Source organism: Orcinus orca, chromosome 2, assembly GCF_937001465.1.
Source record: "Orcinus orca chromosome 2, mOrcOrc1.1, whole genome shotgun sequence".
Taxonomy (NCBI): Eukaryota; Metazoa; Chordata; class Mammalia; order Artiodactyla; family Delphinidae; genus Orcinus; species Orcinus orca.
Window position 1 is genome coordinate 3705778 of NC_064560.1, and position 23975 is coordinate 3729752.

Below are 23975 nucleotides of genomic sequence, written 5' to 3' on the forward strand. Positions count from 1 at the left end.
GAGGTTCGTGAGCACGTATCAGTTACCTAAAACAGCCAATCTGAAAACAAAAGTTTGCTGTAATTCATATGACGGCAAAACACGACCAAACCTGAATTCATTTGGCTGCAAACATCTTGAACATGAGGTTATTTGTGGTCAAACTTTCCACTGAGTGTGACTATTCTCGCACTTCACTACACGACTGTAGAACTATTAATGTATTTCACTATGGGTGTTACTCCAGAATCTGTTGAGGAAGTAATTCTGAGTTTTGAAACACATCCAGGTAAGGATAAGGTCCCACAAATCTACAAAATCTAACAATGAAAATCTTCAGTGTTCAAATCTAGAGCTCCTTTTTTACCGTAATATTAAAATTTTATGCTAACTAATAAGGACCTACTGTAGAGCACAGGGAACTCTTCTCAATACTCTGTAATGACCTATATGGGAAAAGAATCTAAAAAAGAATAGATAGGGGCTTCCCTGGTGGCGCAGTGGTTGAGAGTCTGCCTGCTGATGCAGGGGACACGGGTTCGTGCCCTGGTCTGGGAAGATCCCACATGCCGCGGAGCAGCTGGGCCCGTGAGCCATGGCCACTGAGCCTGCGTGTCCGGAGCCTGTGCTCCACAACGGGAGAGGCCACGGCAGTGAGAGGCCCGCGTACCGCAAAAAAAAAAAAAAAAAAAGAGTAGATATATGTATATGTATAACTGAGTCACTTTGCTGTACAGCAGAAACTAACACAACATTGTTAATCAACTATACACTCCAATAAAAATGTTTTAAAAATTTATGCTACAAATAGAAGTAAACCGCACTGCTGAGTAAGCTACAGATGTTGAGACTTATTAGAACCTATCATTCTTGCTACAATTTCTTATTGACTTATGAAAATAATCCAAATCTATACTGTAGATATGGGAGTTTGGGAAAATGACTTAAAATGCTGATGAAATTTCACTGGGAACTAGGAATTCAAATCCTGAACATGTAATGGTTTTAAAATCACTTTTCTGGAAAAAAAAAAAATCACTTTTCTGTTTTCAGTCTTTCTGAATTACAGAGTCCTTCCTAATTATGAAAAAGGTATTAATTCTGAATCTGATATCCCCTCAAACACATGCAAATGAATACTTAGTCACTGAACAAACACTAAGCTTTCAAAGATTTTTTTAATAAAGTTTTTTTTTTCTTTTCTCTTTTGGCTGCACCGCCCAGCTTGTGGGATTTTACTTCCCGGAGCAGGGATTGAACCCGGGCCCTCGGCAGGGAGAGAGTGCGAAGTCCTAACCACTGAACCGCCTGGGAATTCCCCAAAGATATTTTTGTAGATTAAAAAAAATAGAAAAATGTATTTGGAAACTGTCCAAATCACATATTAACTAAAGATTATTTAAAATACACAATTTATCCTTACGTACTAAAATCCAGTCCTAAAAATTCTAACACTTGTCATTCTGCTGTACAGTACCCAGAGGCCCAAGCACTCTAGCACTGACTAACCAGGCTACTGGTCTGACTGCACAACTCTGCAAAATGGTCGAGACAGGGAAGCAAGCAAAAAAGACTCCAAGCGGCAGCTGACACAGAGGCTACGAAAGCTGGCGTGTTAGAACTCAGGCCTTTACCAAAAACATGGCTCCTGACGGCCTCATTAGAATTTCCTATTTCAAAGTGAGAACAGGCCCTTAGAGAGGCTTATTTAGAAAAGGGACAATCAGTCCAGAGGGCATCACTATGTCACAGCATACACATAAATATTAATATTTAAAACAATGATAGAATAATCAAAAATGGCTAAATCAAAACCCACATATTTGGCTTAGGTGGCAGGCAAGTATATCAGCTGACTCGTAGGTCATATAATGACTGGTTAAGTTCTAAAGTCAGTGTGGTAAAAATTAAGCCTTAAAAATTCCTTTAGCGTGTACCACGACGGGTCCATCTCCTCCTTTCAACAAGCCCGACACAGCCGCGTTTCCTTTGGCATCACGCTAGATCAGAGTTTCTGTGGCTGAATGCCAGACGGAGCAGTTTGGTTTGTATCTGGGGGCTACACCAAATGAAAAAAAAAAATCTTTAAAACTACAATTACATCGACAAGATGAGATGCTTAACAGAGCGAGGCAGCAATGCAGGCACTGACGCTGCAAGAGGAACAGTAATAGACTCACTTCTCCCGCTGCCAGCATGGCTCACTCTTTTAGTTCAACTCTATTTAGAATCCTGTATAATATCTGAACTGCTAAAATTTTAATTTTTTCCCCAGGGGCCTATAGCTGAATTCCCTTAAGTTAAAGCTACACATGATATGAGTCCACTGTTACATACTTTATAGAGCACAAAGAGAAAAGCTTTAGGTTTCTGGAATATCCACAAACATGAAAGAATGAAGCACTACCCTAAAGCAACCTGCAGGTATCTATTCTCTAACTATACAGGAAGATCTGGTAAAATTTAAGGGAAAATTGAAAACAATTAGATGCAACAGGAAAAAATTGATAAACCCATTTAATTTTATCACATATACAGGGGAAGGAAATGATTAAAAAAATTATACGGTTATTAAAGATTTTTTTCAGCTACACTTTTGGTAATACTACTGTTCCATGTTCACCTTTTAATATGCTTCGGCGAACACAAATCAAGTAAGTTTTACAGTATCAACGCTTACTTAAGTAGTATGGCAAACAATTTACATTAAAAAAAATCACTGTAAGAGCCTTAGGATAGTTATATGACTTTATTTTAAGAGGTGGAGAAGACAAGGAATTGACAGAACAAGCCTATTTTCTACGTCTAGTCTCAAAAGAATTTTAAACAACTGAAAAATCTTTATCAGGGAAACATATTACAAGTTTATACTATTAAAATCTCTACACTCACACCAATATATGTCCTCCTTCATACTGAAAAATTCTTCATTTTGATTTTTAAGACTATAAAAGCAGAGAGAAACTGACTCTTCATGATATAGACTCTGAAATTAATGGGATTATAAATAATCTGTTAGGTAGGCCTCAGACTAAGTTAGATTATCTTCTACTTGATTTCTGAAATGTTATTATTTTTCTTATGAGTTGAACGACTTCCGCTCCGCAGAAGTACTTTATTTCTAAACACAAAGTAAATTAGTTTATGGAACCTTTTCTGAAGGTCTTCAAGAATAAGAAGCACATTTTCATATTTATTAGGTTTAACTGTAGCCTTACCAGATAATTAGGGGGACAGAATAAACATCTTTATAAAAATCTGTATGACAATTTTAACAGTGAATTTCTATCATCTACAAGCCTCAAACAACAGATATTTGCTTTAAAACAGAAAACTAAACTTTGAAGAATATTTTCAGTAGATGGCATTTATTTTAGACACATTTCACAATGTAGGCCTAATGCTAAAGTAGGTATTACCTGAAAATGTTTCCAAAATTATTAAAATAATCCTTACACAAACATTGTTCTTTGAAAAATTAGCTTCCCTCTTACAAGTTATTCTGAATGAATGTGTAAGCACAGAAAGCTTGTATATCTATCGACTTGCTGGCTTACTTTAAAGCAGTCTAAGTAAAAGACCAGAAAAGTGTCCAAATATAAAACACTATCAACTTATGGTCCATTTTCTTTTTTTTATTATTTGAAACATAATAGTTGGGTCTTGGTTGGCAGTTCACAAAGTATATCCAGGAAACAAATGTCATATATTAAATAGCAGTAAACATCTTATGTATGTGGAAATGTTTAAACGAAGACACACGTACAATCAGGACTCAAATAAATACTTAAACCTTGATTTTTAAAAAGTTCTATTTTAAGAGAAAAGGACTTTTAGCTGTAAGTATAATAGACCACATATTCCAAAAACTGATGAACCCGGTGCTTCTACAGAAACGCACGTTGTAACAAATGAACATACCAAAGTGCGCTGAGCCACTGCCGCTTTTACTCTGCGCAGAGGCGCTGCATGTCTGGGTCCCGGGCTGTGCTGCTCCTGTTCGACTTACACTCCGATACCATTTTCTACAGGAGACTCCATCACTGTCACTGTCACGTAGGGATGGTGTCCGAGGCCTAAAATGCCGCCATCTACATGATTTGATATTGACTAGTATCTGACTGAGGTCTTTAGAGAAAGATTTGTCCGAGGTATTTGTTTCTGAGGTATTGGCAATCTGATTGACTGGAGAATGTTGTGGTGAGGAAAGCATTTCCAAATCCAGATGGCGAAACATGCTGTCATAGTCCGAGTGAGCTCTGTCCAGTAAGACCCTGTTAAAAATAAGGCACAAACAGACATGTAAAACAGCTACTCCCCCAAGTCCCCCAAAGCCACCTCATACTGAATATTTAAGAGCTATAAATTTGATTATTTCGTTATTTGGCTCTATGGGCTAAAATCTCAATTTCTGTTAAGGTTCTTTCACTTTATAATGATTCGATTAAAGAAGAAAGTAATCCGCCTTAAAGAATAAGGTATACGACCCATCTTACACAGCTGGAGTCTTCTAACAGTTCCACATTTGGCTTTACTGCATACAAGCGAATTTGACTTTTCACTTCCATTATAAAGCACCAAAACATTCATGAAATATTGCTAACATATCTGTTCTTTATTTAAGCAAAAACTTCATTTTTTTTTTTGGAGGGGGTGGGTAGGAGAAAAGCAGTACAAGGTATGTGATCTTTGGATATTTTACACTATTAAAATTTTTTATAGACAAAATATTTGAAGCTACCACTCGAGAGGATATATTTTCATTTTATTTATATAAACCTTATAAATGATTCCATCTTAGGATGTTAACACTGACTCATGCTAGTATCAAATAAAATATAGCCAATGTAGAGAATTTTCACTACTATGATGTCAACATAATGATGGGGTTGAAAAAGCACTTAATAAAATGTATTTTAGTGACTGGATAATTCTAAACTAACGGTGAAGTGATAATAACTGCAATCAAGATTCAAAAATGAGAGCTTCCCTGGTGGCGCAGTGGTTGAGTCCGCCTGCCAATGCAGGGGATGCGGGTTTGTGCCCCAGTCTGGGAAGATCCCACATGCCGCGGAGCAGCTGGGCCCATGAGCCATGGCCGCTGAGCCTGTGCGTCCGGAGCCTGTGCTCCGCAACGGGAGAGGCTACAACCGTGAGAGGCCCGTGTACCGCAAAAAAAAAAAAACCAAAAAACAAACAAACAAAAAAAGATTCAAAAATGAAAGAAATGTGTATAAGTCATTAACTGACTGTAAATTATACGCTTAGCTTTCTTCCTCAAAGCACCTTGATGATTTACCTGTTTTGCCTTTTAATTTTTTTTCACTAATATTATACGAGTGCCTTTCTTTTCCTTCGCTTTCATGTGTTCTGCAACTCCTCCCCCATCCCACACACAACTTCACACATAAAGGCACCCAGAGTATGAAGGGCTCTATCAGGTCTAAACAAAGATCAGGTCCTGCATGGGCCCTGGAGCCTTTCCACTGGCGAGTTAACTCAGTGTACCAGTTATATGACACTTCTGAGCTTATTTAATCCTTTTTCTCAATATCTCTCAGAACTCCTAAAATGATTTTTTGTAATCCTGATTTACACTTGCCTTCATCTATCTCGGAGGCTTTCGATCTTGGGAAGAAAAGCAGATCCGTTAGGGAACCATTAGTTATGCATTAAAAGCTACGGTTGTATAAGAAACAGGTAACAAAGTGGTGAAGTATCTCAGTCAAAAAAATCAGTTAAGAATAGCAGACAGGAACAAACAAAACGAGCTCTTCAGAAGGACCACCTCACTTTAAGCTTTAGATCCCATTGCCCACCATCTAAAACATCCCTCTGCTAGGAACACAGAAGCACCTTACCTTCCACCGCGCCCAACCCGTCTTCGTGCAAATCCGATACACCTCTGGGGCACGGTCAGGGTGGTCAAGCAGTAGCGGTATCGCACATCCCCTAATCCTCCGTCGCTAGGACTAGTCCAAGGCCAGTTGCCAGTTTGGTCTAAGTGAGGCTTAAAAAGAAAACTCTGAATTATTTTTTTTGTCAGCTCCAGGTGAACAGTCTGTTACTTAAAAAGAGAGCCCGAAACTTACAGCATAGTACTGACAGCCTGCCTTCCTACGGAAAGCAAAAGGACCATCGGGGTCATTCTCTTCCTCAGCTTCCGAAGAGCCAGACAGAACCTTTGAATAAAAGGAAGTGCGTCAGAACATGTGCCTTCCCACATTCCTCGTGTGTGTTCATGAGAAATCAGAAATGCTTACACTGACCTGGGAGAGAGGCTCTTCGTCCGAGCTGGGAAAGTCATACTGGTTCAGGTCTTTAGCGCTGAAGCCAGGCAGCGCGGCGGGGCCGGCCTGCTGAGGAGTGGCGGCAGCAGACGAAGGTAAGACTTTGGGCTTCTTTTCATATTTACGCTTAGGTCGGATAAGCTCGGCCTTATCTTGCTGCAATACAGTCATGAATTACACACTAGAAACCATGTTCAACAAACTGAAAGTTTGGGGGGAGTTTTAAAAATAAGTTTACTGCTAAAATGAAGGCATTCCCACTCATAAGAGATACAAGACCCTTAACATTCTGTCATCTTCTATTGTAAAGTCTTAGAGGTTGGTCTCTGTGAAAACAGGAATATGTTTCTACAACCTAAACATAATCATAATCAAAGAAGAGAACAGAAGTTCTCCAGCTGCTGAAATCCTTGAACAACAATTAGTATTTACTGCTGGTTCCTGTATCTGTTTCTTAGTTTTCTATGAAAATTCTAGGGGAGCATTTTTAAAAAGGGATGTCTAGTCTTTATTCTAAAGAATTAACAAATCAATATTGGGAAAGTAATAATGAAACATATACACAAAGCAAACTTCAGATAACTGTTAACATAGTGAAAAATAAATCCACAATGCTGAGATATTAAAAAAATAAAGAGTAGTAAGGACTTGCTAGCTAAACAATGAGAGAGAATTGCGAGCAGTTTTAGAGGATAAAGATATGAAATCATTATATAGGGAAACAACATGGGAATAAAACACAGAGGCAAGAGTGACAGAGCAATGAACACAGTGCATGTTAGAAATGTGTATGGCAGGTGAGGGCAGAGGCTAGGAGAGGTATGAATTTGAGGTACAGGCAACAGGCAAGAAAGATCAGAGGCAGAAATGATATTTGTTAGGAAGAAAAAGATTATGGCAGGTATCACGGCTGACATAAATATTTATACCAAGATTTATGCAGTTTATGGCATTACGGTTTTTAAAGAAAAGTTAATTATTAAACTATAAGGTATCTCTCTTTACAAGTTCTACTGCTATATCTAAAGGCCAGTCTTAAACCAAAAGCTGGCTTTCACGGTAGAGTTTATATACACATTTTTTCTTTTTCACTCTGAATCTAGTGATAAAATACCGCTCAACATTATCAGCTACTACCGCCCACAGAAATTTTTATCACCTTATTAGCTTTAAACTCCTTCACGTCCATGGCTTCCTGGTGTTTGAACTGGCCGCTGTTGGTGAGGGGGACAACGGGGATGGAGTAAGCAGGTTTCATGGGCTGTCTCTGCGCCATGACCTCAGACACGATCTCGCCACTGTAGTCACCCAGACTATACCTGAAATGGCAAAGAAAGGAAGTTGAAAAAGTTAGTTCAGGAAGTACTCATCCTCGTGACAACTAATAACTAACTGAGCTATAACTATTATAAGGTAACATTATATTTATTATATATATTATATTATAAGGTAACATTACAGGTAAACTATTTGCTGAATGCTTATTAAAACTAAAGATTACATAATTCCTATTCTTTCTTTTGCTTTTTGGCTTATAGCTTTATCTTGGCACCATTAATAGGTAACTGTGGGAAAGAAAACAAAGGTTTAAATTTTAACATAGCAATTTTGGTGAAAGATTCGGTGGAGATGTTGAAATTCATGCCTAAAATGGTGCGGAGGAACTTTCTGCTAATTTGAGTTGCCTGTGCTATACAACTAACTTTTCTGAAATGAATCACAATAAACTGATTAGTGGTTTTCTTTGGGAGTAGGGACTACGAAATAGGGGAGTGAGGCTTGAAGTTTTCACTGTGCTCCCTGCTAAAGGATTACCTGAGTGTTAAGATTATGGGCCTTGCCCTCTCCCCTTTTTATACTTCCCTGTTAAAAAGCTCAGTTAAGTGTTAAGAAAAAATTCAGTACCATCTAGTAAATAAAATAAAAGCTTTAGAAGTGACAAATGTTCTCTCCGTCACAGCCCTGCACACAACTCAAGTAAGGGCAAAAGAATATGATTCCAAAATGTAAATACCTGGCATAACTTAATAACTTAATTTTACTGAACCCAGTCACTTTAAAAGTGAAAATAAAGAGAGGAACGTATGTAAAAATATACAAAGCATACCACAGCACACATTTCAGTAGTCTCTATTATTAAAAGAATATATTTCTGGAGTTACAGATAATTGCTTCGGACATAAATTAACTCTACACAAAATTCTAATGGTACCACGCTGCTAATGCTATTAAAATATACTTTACCTCTTTTCCATAATTTCCAGTGTTAAGTGCAATAGCTCCCTTTTACTCTTTTCTCTTCTTTTTATCATCTCTAGAATAGTAACAGCCCGACTCAGATCTCGACGCAGCTTAAGCATTTTTTCGTAAGAGGCTTCATCATTTTTACGATTCTGTAAATGTGAATTCGCTTTGTTTAATGTCAATAAGCATTTCTGACTACTGGCATTCTGAGTGTAGCTAGTGATATATAAGAATATATATATTTGAAGGGTGAGATGAGAATTTAAAGACACTGAAATGGAACACGGATTACCAGGAAATCAATTTTGAATATGGTTTTTAATGGATTAACATTAAAATATATCATTAATAACTCTAATGAATTTTAAGGCTGACATTTTAAATTAATATTTTTCATTACAATATATAGAAAGTCTGTCTAAACACAAATTAAAACACAGCCTTGAGATACTGAGATAACTGATAATTATAAATAAATTTTCTTACATCAAAAACATTACTACAGAATTTCCCCAGGTTCTCTTACTTTTCGAGTCTGCATTTTTTCGGTACGTCTTCTAAAGGCCACGTAAGGGTCATTTGTGCTGGAGCCATCCCGCTTCTCTTGTTTCACTGCTGGGATGAGGGCCGGCCCTCGGCAGTCTCTTCTCCGTCTGACCCAGTGCTCGTGAACGTCCCTAATTAACTCATCATCTTCTTTCAGCAGTAGTTTGGCTTCCTGCAGGCTGACTGGCTAAATGTAAAATCATTACGTCATTTTCACATAATACAAATAAAAGGCTCAAAAGTACCTGCAAATTTAAATGACAATAATCAAAACAACAGCAGTAACAACAGACATATGCTGAGCACCTTGTACATGTCAGACCATGAGCTAGATGCTGTATATAAATTATTTAATTTTTGCAACAATCCTGCAATGTTTATCCATCTATTTTACAGATGGGGAAAGAGAGGCACAGAGAAATTTAAACATGCTGAATATTACACAGGCCAGTAACGGGCAGAGATAAGACATGAACTCATGCTTGTCTGGAGCCTGCTTGCTTACCCTCTCCCCAGCATTACACTGTTTCCATATGGAAGAGAGATTTATATAGACATATACACACACTTAATATATATACAATGAAGCTGTACCTGCTGACCACTGCCTTTTTCTAGACGGTCAATCATCTCCTCAAACTGCAGTGGGCAGATGTCCATTTTCTTCTTCAGTTTATTCACAAAGACTTCATCTTCCGAATCCAAATCGTAATCGGGCTGCTCAGCATCCAAACTAAAAGCTGACAGAAGAAACCACAAGCAACCATTTACTGTGTGAACACACAGGCAAAGCCTCTCGCGGGTGTTTGGACAATCTCTAAAGAAACAGGAAAGAGTTTTTAAAGACTGTGTTTTCAGACTCACAAACAATCTAAGCTTCCCACACTTAAAGTTTAAGAAAGAAGGGACTTTGCTCGTGGCGCAGCGGTTAAGAATCCGCCTGCCAATGCAGGGGACACGGGTTCAAGCCCTGGTCCCGGAAGATCCCATGTGCCGCGGAGCAGCTAAGCCCGTGCGCCACAACTACTGAGCCCACATGCCACAACTACTGAAGCCCACGCACCTGGAGCCCGTGCTCCGCAGCAAGAGAAGCCACCGCAATGAGAAGCCCATGCACCGCAACAGAGAATAGCCCCGCTCGCCACAACTAGAGTAAAGCCAGCACACAGCAACAAAGACCGAATGCAGCCAAATTTAAATAAATAAATAATTTTTTAAAAAAAAAGCCTGTTCTAGATCACTCCCCTTTTTACTTTACAATCTTATTTGTTAAGCACTCGAATGTGCTTGATCTCCCAGAGAGGAAGCACTGTGTCTTATCCATCTCTGTACGTCAGTGCAGAGGCAGTAAACATGTTCATCTTGTACACCAACTCTGCACGCAGTACTCTACTGAAAAGCATTTGGATATTGACTCTATTCAAGTGGGAAAAATCCCTGAAAACATCTGCAGTCAGCGTGGTGACACCTGTGACAGGAACAAGGAGGGGGACCCTGCCTGCCCCACATGTGCCATCCCTGCTTCAAGACTGACACAGTATCTGGCCCATAGGAACCCAACGAATATTTGTGCAACTATAACGTTATGCTTCATTTTCATTTTGACCTGTATCACACTTCTGTAACATTCCTAATTAAAATAAATGAATATTCAGATCCTTCATAAAAATCTCTATAAGTTACCCTCTCTGCACCCATGTTTCCTGCACCATCAGCCCTTCAATGATTTTCCACCATCTAATTCTGTTTGCTGTTGCAATGTAAACAGAGATTTTGGAGATTCCCAAGTGGTTTAAAACTGTTGGATTAATGGGCTTCCCTGGTGGCACAGTGGTTGAGAGTTCGCCTGCCGATGCAGGGGACACGGGTTCGTGCCCCGGTCCAGGAAAATCCCACATGCCGCGGAGCAGCTGGGCCCGTGAGCCGTGGCCGCTGAGCCTGCGCGTCTGGAGCCTGTGCGCAGGGAGAGGCCACAACAGTGAGAGGCCCGCATACCGCAAAAAAAAAACAAAAAAAAAAACAAAAAAAACCAACTGTTGGATTAAACACACTTGTTGTTTTGTCCCTAACCAAAAAAATCCACATCTGTGGAGTAACCACTAGCCACGTATGACCAATTAGATTTAAATTAACTTAATGCAAAATTCAGTAGCCACATTTCAAGTGCTAAGTATTACATGTGGCTAGTGGTTACTGCTGTTACCAGATGCTACAGATTATAAAAACATTTCCATCATCACTGAAAGTTCTATTAAAGAGGGCGATCCCGATAATCCAGAAAGCCAAACCGACAGGGCCCAACTATCAGTGTTCCGCCTACTTAAGGGTGTACTTTATACATGTGTAGGGTCTCGTTCATACATTGCTTTGGCACCCTCCGCTATAAAATTTATTTTTCTTTTAGAGCAAATCACATTTACAAAGCTTAATTATTCATAAAAACTAAACAAGCCTACCTAGTATCACCTTACTTATGCATTATCAAGATACACTTGACATACTTCTGGCATACCTTATATCATCAATGACAAGTCACATGCAACAAATTAAGGAGATGGGAAAGGAAGATTCCCGCCCTAGGGAGCTCTATGTCTTCGCCACTGAAGTGACCAAGTGCCTGAGAGGCTGCTCTTGCCTGTGCCAGAAGCTTTTCTTTAGTTAATGCAAACACATCTAAGACCTTCAAATATGAGGAGAACCAAATCTTGTTCAGATATAAAATATTAAAACCCTAGAGAAAAGCTAACATGTAAAAACTCACTTTAGGATTTCATGTGACCAAAAAACCACAGCCAATGATTGAAGTGTAATTTGGCTTCAGCCAAATGTCCAACTGATAGCTCAGCTGCAGCTGATAAAGATGTAACATATGGGGCTTCCCTGGTGGCGCAGTGGTTGAGAGTCCGCCTGCCGATGCAGAGGACGCGGGTTCGTGCCCCGGTCTGGGAGGATCCCACATGCCGTGGAGCGGCTGGGCCCGTGAGCCATGGCCGCTGAGCCTGCGCGTCCATAGCCTGTGCTCCGCAACGGGAGAGGCCACAACAGTGAGAGGCCCGCGTACCGCAAAAAAAAAAAGATGTAACATGTGTATCATGGTTCTAGAAACAGGAATATCTTCAAATTTCCTGGGCCATGTTCCTGAGTGCAAAAAACAAGGTCTAAAGAGAAACAGGCCAATGAGTTGCCTCTTCTAATTGAGTTCTACCTATTACAGTGAGCCCTAGTTAGCCAATAATTGTCAACTACGGGAGACACACAGTAGAAGCTGACTCTGTTTAAAACATTCTGCTAGAGATAAACCCAGATATGTATACGGGTAAACAAAATACAGTATTCTACAGAGATGGAGGAGAAAATTCTATAGAAAATAAACCTAATAAAAAGAACACAACAGTACACGTAAATTGATTAGATTATTTTAAAGGAGATACAAAGTGGTACAAACCACTGTGCTTAGAGTCCAGTAGTAAAGGTGAAATGCATATAAAAGTCTATGTAACAAATGCCATATTACAGCTCATACTAAGTGTGCATAGGTAGGTATGTCCGTAACTCCAAGCTGCATTTTTAAATTACAGGAAGCAAATAGTGAAAGGGTATTTGGGTCCCCAAAATGGCACAAAACGTAGACTGGGAACAGAATAGAACTCCTGATGGAAAAGAAGGCACAGTATTCGAGGCTGAGGAGAAACCTCCCACAGCAGGGAGGGCACACAGGTTTCTGCTCAAGCACTAGCTCCCCATGACTGGTAACAGCTACTTGCAAAGACCCTGGAATAAATTCTGGGCAGCAGAAAAGACCATCATAATAGTGGTATTTACTGTGCGGTGGTAGGTATTTGACATCCTTGCTTGGACCTAAGAAGACAAAAGTGATCACTGGCTAGCTAGATCATGAAATTCTTCAACTTCTTTATATTTAGAAACTACTGAGTCACTTCTAGAATGTACCTGGGGACAGTAAACAGAGAATCCCAGATCTGAAAGATTTGAAATCCTACATATGAAGTCCTTTGTAGTTAAAGTTCTGCTATATCTGCACGGTTGGTTGATGCTATAGATTTTATCTGTGAGAAAGTAAAACCAGAAGAATCATGGGGAAAGGGAAGGAGAAAATGTAATCTTTCAGATTCAGGGCATAAAGAAAGGACATCTGTTCTGAGAGGTAATAAACAAAAGGAGGCTCTACAAAGATCTGTTTTTTAAAAATCTTTTTATTTATAAATAAATTTAAACTTATAAAAGCCTCCAAATAAAAACAGCACAAGGGACACCTGCATATCCTTTACCCAGATTCACCTGCTGTTAAAATTGTACTCCATTTGCTTTGTCACTTGCATGTGTGTGTCCTCTCCCCCTCCATGTGTATACACACACACACACACACACACACACCACACACCCCACACACGCTATTTTGAGCCACCAGAGGGTAAATTACCTTCATAATGGCTCTTTCCTGCTAAATACTTCAGAGTGTGTTTCCACATAATCACAGTACAGTCATCAACTTTATATTCCACTTTTGCCAGCTGATCCAATAATTCATAACATTTCCCACTACAGTACACGACCACTCTGGGATCAGGTATTATTTTTCCTGACGTCTCTTTAGCCTCCTTTACTTTGGAACATTTCCACAGCCTTTCGCTGTCTTTTAGGACACTGATGATGTCTGTTTCAGGAGTATTACCATTCCCACTACTAGCAGGTTGCTCACTCTGTGTCTGTGGGATTTTCCCCACTGTGATTAGGTTATACTCTCTTAGCTGCCACACCACTTGACTTTATTCTTAGTCCTTCCCAGGGTCTCACACCTAGAGGCACACGATGTTCATCTGTTTCTCATAAGTAGTGATAACTGTGACCACCAGTCAAGGTATTGCCCCATTACCCCACCGTATAACTGCCGCCCCCACCTGCCGCCGTAACTAATGAGCAGTTTGTGGGGAGAGTTTAAGGCCATGGAAATGTCCTGACCCTCATGAGAATTTCCCCTTACAGAGAGCACACACTGGCGATTCTTGTGTGGCTCAATCTCGGTCGCACTTAGCGTGAAGATGATTCTCCAGCAGTCTCTTCGCACAGCACCGTTCAGCTCTTGACATTCTGTACTGTAAAACCACGAGACTACACTTCTGGTAATAGTAATAAGCCCCCATTTAGCACGGCTTATTACCAGTGTGGTGATAATGAACTCCTACTTTTTCCATGTTTATAAGTCGTTCACTGTACCCAATTATTTCACTGCTTAAAATGTCCCTAAATTAGCCAGTGGAATATGCCTCTGCCATTTTTGTGCGTTCTTAATTTAAGGCATAACAAGACGTTCCAGGTTTATCTTGTACTTACCCTGCCCCAGCCCTGGGATCAGCCATTTCTCTGCATATTCTTGGCCCTATTTAGCAGGGAACAGGTCAGGGAATAGGTGCTAGGTGTGCTTATTGCTACTGAGTATTTTTTGCTTCTTGGCTCTACCAGTGGACAGAACCGGAAATGCACAGATCTGTATCTATACACACACATATATACATATTCAAATATACACCAAGACTGCCTGATAAAAAAAGATTTCCTTTGAGGATTAACAGGAGAGAACCTTGAGACCCGAGTGCAAAGGGGAAGGGGGAGAGAGAATTGTTCCTGCCTATCCTGGTCAGAACTGTTTTTGTCCTTTCTGCCAGTATGAATAGGAAAGGAGAAGTCCTAGCTGTACAGTCTAGAAGGCTTCCAGATCACCAATCAAAAGAGAAACAGCATTAAGACCCTGTGGAGCAGGAGATGTTGAATAGCACTCTGAAATAGTTTAGAAAAGTAACCACAGTTTGGAACTATAAGAAGGGGATGATGGTTTTAATACAGGTTTCTGCCTTTACAGCTCTGATAGGAGAAAATTATGCTCTCTTTCCTAAGCCTGTTAAAAGACAAGAAAAACGTTGAGATTTTCCAAATAAATGTTCAATGAAATGTTAACAGATAACATGTAATGAATATATTTTGAAAATGCTGGGTTAAAAGAAACTTTCTTTTTTAACTGCGCGATTCCCAGAGCCTATAAGTAATATGCATTGTAACTCTGGGGTGGAAGGAGAATATAACAGGCAATAATTCTCAAACGTGTTTATCATTACTTTTTTAGGCAATACTAATTATCATCTTTAAAACTCCAAGGAGCAGTTTGTGTAAATTAGTTTAAGAGTTTTACAAAATAGAAATTATGAGAATTGAAATGAACCGGTCTACATACATAATTCAAGGCAATGTACCCTTCATAAGCAACTTCTTAGACCACCTGGCATTCAAGATTCAATTTTAACTTTGCAGAAATTTACAGTATAACTACAGTATACTAGTATACTGTATACTACAGTATAACTAGCCTTTTGCAGAAAATTACAGTGTAACTAGCCTTTTCTTTACAGTATAACTAGCCTTTTCTTGTGTATTGTAGTATACTAAAAGCCAATACCAATTTTTAAAGAATTAACATCAATTTTACACAATTTCTTCCAGAAAATAAGAGGGAACACTTCCCAACTTGTTTTATGAGGCCAGTATTACCCTGATACCAAAACCTGACAAGGCAGAGCACACACACACAAACACAAAAGACTACCGGCCAATATCTTTCATGAATTTAGATGCAAAACTCCTCAATAAAATCCCACCCAACAATGTATGAAAAAATAATACACCACAGCCAAGTGGGATTTATTCCCGGTATGCAAGGCTGGTTCAATATTTGAAAACCAACCAATACAACCTATCATATCAAAGGCTAAAGAAGGAAAAAAAAAATCACATGGCCTTATCAATTGATGCAGAAAAAGCATTTGACAAATTCAACAGTCATGATACAAACTCCCAGTACCCTAGGAATGCAGGGGAACTTCCTCAATCTCATAGAAGCAACTACAAAAAGAAACCACCCTACAGGTGACATAATACTTAATGGTGAAAGACTAAATTCCTTCCCTCTAAGATCAGGAACAAGGCAAGGATGTCTGCTCTCACCATTCTTATTTTAAAATCATATTCAAGTTCTAACCACTATACTAAGGCAAGAAAGAGCAATTAAAGACATACAGGTTGGAAAGGAAAAACAAAACCATTTCTATTTGCAGACTACGACATGATTTTCCATTCAGAAAATCCCAAAGAATCTGCAAACATCTCCAAGAACTAATATGTAATTTCAGTTAAGGCCACAGGACATAAGCTCAACATACAATTAAGCTGCATTTCTGTATACAATGAAAAAGTGGAAACCAAAATCAAAAGTGCAATACCAATTTCAATTGTTCCAAAGAAAACAGGTATAAATCTAAAAAAAAGTACTAAAAAACCATGGCTCTCTATGATGAAAATTAAAAAGCGTCAACTTTATAAAAGCAATCAAAGAAGACCTAAATACTTGGAGGGTCACACAGTGGTCGTGGGCTGGAAGACTCAACACAGGAAAGATGTCAGCTCTCCCTACAATGATCTATAGGGTTAAGTGCAATTTCTATCAAAACCTCAGCAGGTTTCTTTGCAGATACAAACTTATTGTAATATTTACAGGGAAAAGCCCTAGAATACCCAAAACAATCTTGAAGGAGAAAAATAAAGGAGGAAGTACTCTCCCTGATGTTAAGGATTATCATAGAGCTGCAGTAATCAGGACAGTGGTACTGTCTCGGGATAAACACAGAAATCAGTGGAACAGTGGATGAACAGAAGCCAGAAATAGAGACTCATCAACATGCATAATTAATTTCTTGCCAAGAAGCAAAAGCAATCAATGGAGGAGGGATCACTTTTTCAATAAATGGTGCTGGAACAATTAGATACCCAGAATGGAGGCAGGGGGAACACCATGACCTAAACCTCACACTCAAAATTGATCACATACTTAAACGTAAAAGGAAGGGACTTCCCTGGTGGCGCAGTGGTTAAGAATCCGCCTGCCAATGCAGGGGACATGGGTTCGAGCCCTGGTCCGGGAAGATCCCACATGCCGAGGAGCAACTAAGCCCGTGCGCCACAACTACTGAGCCTGTGCTCTAGAGTCCACGAGCCACAACTACTGAGCCCACGTGCCGCAACTACCGAAGCCCGCACACCTAGAGCCCATGCTCCGCAACAAGAGAAGCCACTGCAGTGAGAAGCCTGTGCACCGCAACGAAGAGTAGCCCCCGCTCGCTGCAACTAGACAAAGAGTAGCCCCCGCTCGCTGCAACTAAACGAAGACCCAACGCAGCCAAAAACAAATAAATTAAAATAAATAAATTAAAAAAAAATGTAAAATGTAAAACTGTGAAACTTCCAGAACAGGTCATAGGACAAAATCTTTGGACCCCAGGCAAAACAAAGAGTATTCTTAGAGTTGATACCAAAATCATGAACTGTAAGAGGAAAATTGGTAAATGGATCTCATCAAAATTAAAAACTTCTGCTCTGTGAAAATCTGTTAAGAGAATGAAAAGACAAATTATATACTGGGAGAAAATATTTCCAGATCACATACGACAAAGGCGTGTGTCTAGAATATATAAACAAAACAAAATCCTCAAAAGTCAACATTAAAATAAACAATCTAATTAGAAAATGGGCAAAAGACCTGTGCGATGATTTCACCAAATAGGATATATAGATGGCAAACACATGAGAAGACCTTTAACATGTTAGCCATTTAGAGAAACACAAATTTAAAGTACAATGAGAGGGCTTCCCTGGTGGCGCAGTGGTTGAGAGTTCGCCTGCTGATGCAGGGGACACGAGTTCGTGCCCTGGTCTGGGAAGATCCCACATGCCGCAGAGCGGCTGGGCCCGTGAGCCATGGCCGCTGAATCTGCGTGTCCGGAGCCTGTGCTCCACAACGGGAGAGGCCACAACAGTGAGAGGCCCGCGTACCGCAAAAAAAAAAAAAAAAAAAAAAAGTACAATGAGGTATCACTGCACACCTATTAGAATGGCTAAAATTAAAAAGTGATAACCTCAAATGCTGGCAAGGATACAGGAGAAACTGGATCACACACACACTGCTGATGATAATGTAAAACAGTACCTCCACTCTGGGATACAGTGTAGACGTTCTTGTCAAACTAAAAATGTATGACCCAGCAACTACTCTTAAGGTAATTAAGCCAGAGAAATAAAAATTTATGTTCACTCAAAAATCTGTACATGAACACTCATAGCAGCTTTATTTGAAATATCAATAGTTAAAATCTGGAAACTACCCAAATGTCTTTCAGTGGGTGAGCAGTGAAACATGCAGTGCACATGGATCACGGAAGACTGCTCAGCAAGAGGAAAGAAGGACTACTGATACATGCAACAGCTTGGATGAACGTCAAGGAGGCTATGCTAAGAGGAAAAAGTCAGTCTCAAAAGGATATATACTGCATGATTTCATCTATGTTACCTTCATCAACAAACATAATTACAGAGATGGAGAACAGACTAGTGGTTGCCAGGGGCTAGGGGTGCATTTAAAGGAGCAACAAGATGGAGTCTTGGGGTGATGGTACAATTATCTTAATTGTGGTGGTGATTATACAAGGCTTCACATGTTCTGTGAATCTATAGTCATCCAAGACAAAATGTTAAAAGAAATCCAAAGGCAGCTAACACTAATTTAGCTGTCTTTATTAACATTCCAATGTAATACATCTTTTCAAATTTGTACCGATGCAAAAAAATTTTTCCCCAAATAATTTACAATTCTGCTCCCATTTTATTACTATTATTTGATTACAATGTCAGCAAAGTCAATTCCTTTTTAAATATAGTCCCTTTTGACTCTTCTGACCACAATTTAATCCATGAGCTACGAATAAAATGTGGTTTGTGAATTTTGGTCATCAATAAGCAACTATTTGTAAAACATGCATTCAAATTTTTTTCTGATAGTAATGATAATGTAAATTGATTAATGTAATTTTATCTTGCTCAGTGCTGCTTCAACCTAAAAGCCTGTATTCGTGAGATAATACAGCCTGTGGCTGTGGAATGCAGTGTGGCTCTAGTTCACGTGTAGAGGAAGGGTCAGTTCTGGTACTTTCACACTGACATGATTTTCCAGAGAACTAATTTTTAGGTCCTAATATTGGTCAAAATTGTTTAGAATGTCTGTGTCTGACATGTTATTAAACATGTGAGTGGGCAAGAAAACACATGCTGCTTGTTTGGTTCACTTCAAAGTAGCCTTTAAAAAATTGGAAAATTTTCTTTTTTTTCTAAAGGAAGTCAGGAAGATTAGGTACAAGTCAGAGGTAAAGATGAAAAAACATTACAAGTTAAAACTATCAAATGCCAATACAGAACTGATAAAGAGTCAATACAGGCATTATGTCTACTTTTAGTTTTCATATTCAAGAAATAGTTAAAAAAAAAATGCTTAGAATCCAGGACAGGAACTAGATCATCTGGAGAGAGGTTAAATGAGTCAGAAAAGTAGTTAATAAGCTGGAAACTGGTTAAAGCTAGTTTCTCTATGTCCGTAGAAAGAACAATAAAAACAAAACAGATTTATATTGTCCTGAGAAAAAGCTGAACCAGGCCCCTGGAAAAACCTCTTGATCATAAAGGTCAGCAAGACCACAATGAAAGCTGTAGCAATTTTACCTTAGTAACCTTTCAATTATCTGTTTAAGTTGTCCACTATGTGGGGACTGAGTGAATGAAATATATTTGCCTAAGTCTACAAGCTCTCAGCTGTTCATCATCATATGTGATTAGCTATCAAAGGATCATTTCCAATGAAGAGCCTATCAGTACCAAGTGAGACAAGTTACCAATTAAAAATGCTATATTTATAAAAATTAGGGGAATTCTCTGGCAGTCAGGTGGTAAGGACTCAGGACTTTCACTGCCAAGGGTCTGGGTTCGATCCCTGGTTAGGGAACTAAGATCCCACAAGCCGCGCAGCTCGGCCAAAAAAGAAAAAAACGAAAAATATTAGTAGAAACACAGACGGGGTTGGCAGACTACAGCCCGTAGGCCAATACTGGGTTGCCATCTGTTTTAGTCAATACAGTTTTATTGGAACACAGAGTAAAATAGCTGTGACAGAGACTGAATGACCCGCAAAGCCTGAAATACTTACAGAAAAGGTTTGCTGACCTCTGACTTCTATTAAGAAATTCTTTAAGGCAATTAACATTACTATTTCTGAAGAGTAAGAAAATGATCTCTACATCTAAGGTATATTCTTTATCCTACTCATCTACAGTAGCATAAGGTCCCATATTCAGATGAAGCTAAAAATCTGGGATGAAAATGCTATCTTTTCTGTCAGGCAGAGAGCTCAAGCACAATTATAAAAGGTGAAAATGGGCTCTAATAACTCTCAAGCTGATTCTGGTCAGTGAAGTGGGTACTGAAAATGGCCCCGAACTGATAAAAACCTGCCGAGAGTTACAGAAGAAGAGAATGCACAGTACAGTTACCAGAAGAGGAATTACTTACGCTGTATGTGAATGAGCTGCTTTGGCATCCTGAACTCCCCGGGGTAAATGGACTCATAGTAAGCGATGTTGCTTTCTGCCTCCGGGACTGGAATGACCATGTTGTCCCTCTTCTCGCCATACACCTGCTGTGCCGAGATAGCCCGCTGAAGATGGTGTTCCTAAAAAGAGGGAGAAAGAGGTAAAGTTACGTATTAAAAAACTAGCAAACAGAACATGTAGCCTCATGAAGAGGTTTTCATTTGTTTTTAAAATAGAGGAATTTTAGTAGCCTTGCAAGGATGCTAACAATACAGTTGTGGTAAAAACATTTTGAATAGAAACAAGATTTTGTCAGATACACTGTATATTTCCTCAATTTAAGAAAAGGTACTACACCGAAATTGAGAGTTAAATTATACAAAAGATTCCAAAAACTGACTAAAACTGTTATTAAAGTTTGCATTTTATAGGGACTTCCCTGGTGGTGCAGTGGTTAAGAATCCGCCCGCCAATGCAGGGGACACGGGTTCGAGCCCTGGTCCGGGAAGATCCCACATGCCTCGGACCAACTAAGCCCGTGCAGCACGACTACTGAGCCTGCGCTCTAGAACGCGCGAGCCACAACTACTGAGCCCACGTGCCACAACTACCGAAGCCCGCGTGCCTAGAGCCCACGCTCCGCAACAAGAGAAGCCACCGCAGTGAGAAGCCTGCGCACCGCAACCAAGAGTAGCCCCCGCTCGCCGCAACTAGAGAGAGCCCATGCACAGCAACGAAGACTCACCGCAGCCAAAAATAAATAAGTACATAAATTTATTTTTAAAAAAGAAGTTTGCATTCTACAGATGAGACTGTTTTAAAAAGAGGGTTAAAACATTCGAACGTACTGTATGACGAAAGCAGGCTTTGTATAAAAAATATTTTATCGATTCTAATTGCTTATTCATACAGTGTTTCATAAATGTCATACAAATCAACTAATATGATCATTCCAAAGAAGGGTACAGATTATTGTCTCCATTTTTCATTCACGAAGCTGACACGGATTCAAACCTGGTCTGTGTTTCGAGTAATAACCTTTCTTCTGAATTTCCGGAGCCCTTTTTGAACGGTAGTAAAGCATAGGGATTGAAGGCAAAGGCTCCAGAGGTTGTGACTCCCGGCAAGACACTTCATTCTTCTAAATCTGTTTCCTCCAGGAAAAGAAAAATAGAATCTCCACGGATGGCTGGAGATTCGAGTAAGCTAGGTGCGCACTGAGCGCTTGGCGCAATGCCTGGCGGTTACAGGTGCTCAAGACAAGCTTTGGTTGAGGCGCCACACAGAAAGATTTTCACCAGCTGCCGCAGAGACACCTGTTCTCACCCACCCCATCATTGAATTCTGATAAACATTTCATCAAATTTAAGCTAGTTTTTAAAATACTGTATATAAAGTACACGTTGAAGGATGAAAAACATTCCAACAGTATGAAAACAAAGAATTCCAGTCTTCATACGTAGCCTCTGTTAATGTTACATATACGTATATATCAATTCACACCTAGGATTCTGCTGCGCAACATACAGAGCTTTATCCCTAGGGCTTTGGTCCCTTGACATACCTCGGAGATTTTTCCATACTGATACTTTCACTACCATTTTTGCAACAGCTGCATTGTATTCCACTATGTGGATGTACCGTAACTTATTTAACCAGACACGAATTGATAGGGAAAAAACCCTGGAAGCAACTGAAATGCCTATCCTTCTCCCTGAACGCTGCAAAAACCAATCCTGTACTACTATATGTATGAGACACCTTTGTGAGCCCGTGAAAGCATCTGTAGGACAAGAGACGGAAGCGCTCAAAGGGTATATGAAGTTACAGCGCATATTCCTACCACTCCTTGCAGTAACTCCTTAACATCTCTTTTCAATTTTAAAATGACCCATTTTATTTTAGGTTAGTTTCTTTACAATGAGTTTTTCTTCCCTTACGTGTTGCTGTTTGCTCATTTTCAAAAGTGCTGCTTTTCTTTTTCTCACTGATGTTTAAATATGTGGATTATTTTCCTTTTCAATATTAAGGAAATTAGCCCCCATGTAATAAAACTGACAACTGTTTTCCTGAAGTTTGACTTCTGATTTTGTTTAGAGGATTTTTTCCACACAGGAAAGTTCTATTAGTCAAATTTATTAACCTTTTCCTTTATGATTCTGTCATCCTTAGTAACAGGTATAAATCGTATAGTCACAAACTAGGGTGTGTAAACAAAACCTTTCATTTTTATAACTCAACTTATCTTTGATTCAGGCTGCCTTGTGGCTCCTGGGAGCTGGTAGAAACTAAGTGTGAGAGGGGGAGGGGTGACTCCGAACAGCCTATGGGCGTGTGTACTGGCCCTTGTGCCCTCTGACACAGGGTGCTTCTGAGCCCCAGGGGGGAAATCAATCACAGGTGTACTCTTCTCCTCTCAGATACCCTCAAAGAGCAAGAGAAATTTTCTGTGACCTATGCCCCCTACTTACATCAAACTCAAGGAGGGAGCGGGGGAGTGAGGCACACTATTCTTCATTTGCATTTTGTCCTTAATCCATTAGCATTTCTCTGTGTAGGTGAACATGTGAGAGACGGTTTATTTTTTTGTATACGGAGAGACAGCAAGCCATCTCGAAGGGTGTATGAACGTCATGCATAAAATCACCTATTCCCTATTTTAATGACTAAAAATGTGCCTTTCTCAGAATTCCACTTGCACTTGGGAGTATTTCCAAGTTCTTTTGCCCTCCTCTACTCAACTGCCTCCTCTGCTAGTATTTAACGTGTTTTTCAAAGTGCAGCCGCAGACTACATTTTATTATCTAGTGCTGACTAGATACTAAATTCACTCCTCATGATTCTTTTTCAGAAATTTCCTGGCTATTTCATTCATTTCTCTAGATGAACCACAATGAAAATTACTTTCTAGGTGTGAAATGGGACCACTAAGGCTTTAGATTTCTTACAGGCACTGTAGTGTGGTGGTGAAGAACATGATTTGTAATCGGGAGTGCTCTGGATTGGAAGGTTGGCTCCACCGTTTACTAGCTCCATGACTTTGGGACTTGGGACAAGATATTCATACCAGCAAGTTTTATTACCTATAAATGTATACTGTGTACCTACCATATGGGATTGTGGTTAAGATAAAATGGCTGAGACACACTACCTACCTAAAACATGGTAGCAAATGTGTACCTTTCATTACTAGAGAAGCTGAAGATTTACCATATGCTTGTTACCATTCCTATTCTTCCTAGTGTTAACAGCATTCTGTAGAAAGACTTCCTTATCTTTATATCCATTTTCCTAGAATCATGATATCAAACTTTTTATCAATATTATAGTAAATACTGCTTTAAAAAAATCTTCCATGTGTTTTTTTGTTTTATAAAATATTCGACAAAATTTCCTCATAAGGAACATAAGGAGCCAAGATATGTACAATATACACAAATAT

The 23975-nt window shown here is 39.4% G+C and overlaps 1 protein-coding gene across 4 annotated transcripts in view; it reads right to left on the minus strand.

Annotated features, from left to right (window-relative positions):
- Positions 1–23975, minus strand: part of EPC1 (enhancer of polycomb homolog 1) — a 94436-nt gene that overhangs the window by 9004 nt on the left and 61457 nt on the right. For all 4 annotated transcript variants that reach the window (XM_033403482.2, XM_004278627.4, XM_004278626.3 and 1 more), the window contains exons 2-10: positions 20514–20673; positions 9654–9799; positions 9040–9246; positions 8514–8662; positions 7429–7588; positions 6249–6425; positions 6072–6161; positions 5841–5989; positions 3901–4253 (exon numbers count right to left, since the gene is read on the minus strand). In XM_033403482.2, coding sequence (XP_033259373.1) covers positions 3901–4253; positions 5841–5989; positions 6072–6161; positions 6249–6425; positions 7429–7588; positions 8514–8662; positions 9040–9246; positions 9654–9799; positions 20514–20673 — 1591 coding nt within the window. The remainder of the gene's footprint in view (positions 1–3900; positions 4254–5840; positions 5990–6071; positions 6162–6248; positions 6426–7428; positions 7589–8513; positions 8663–9039; positions 9247–9653; positions 9800–20513; positions 20674–23975) is intronic.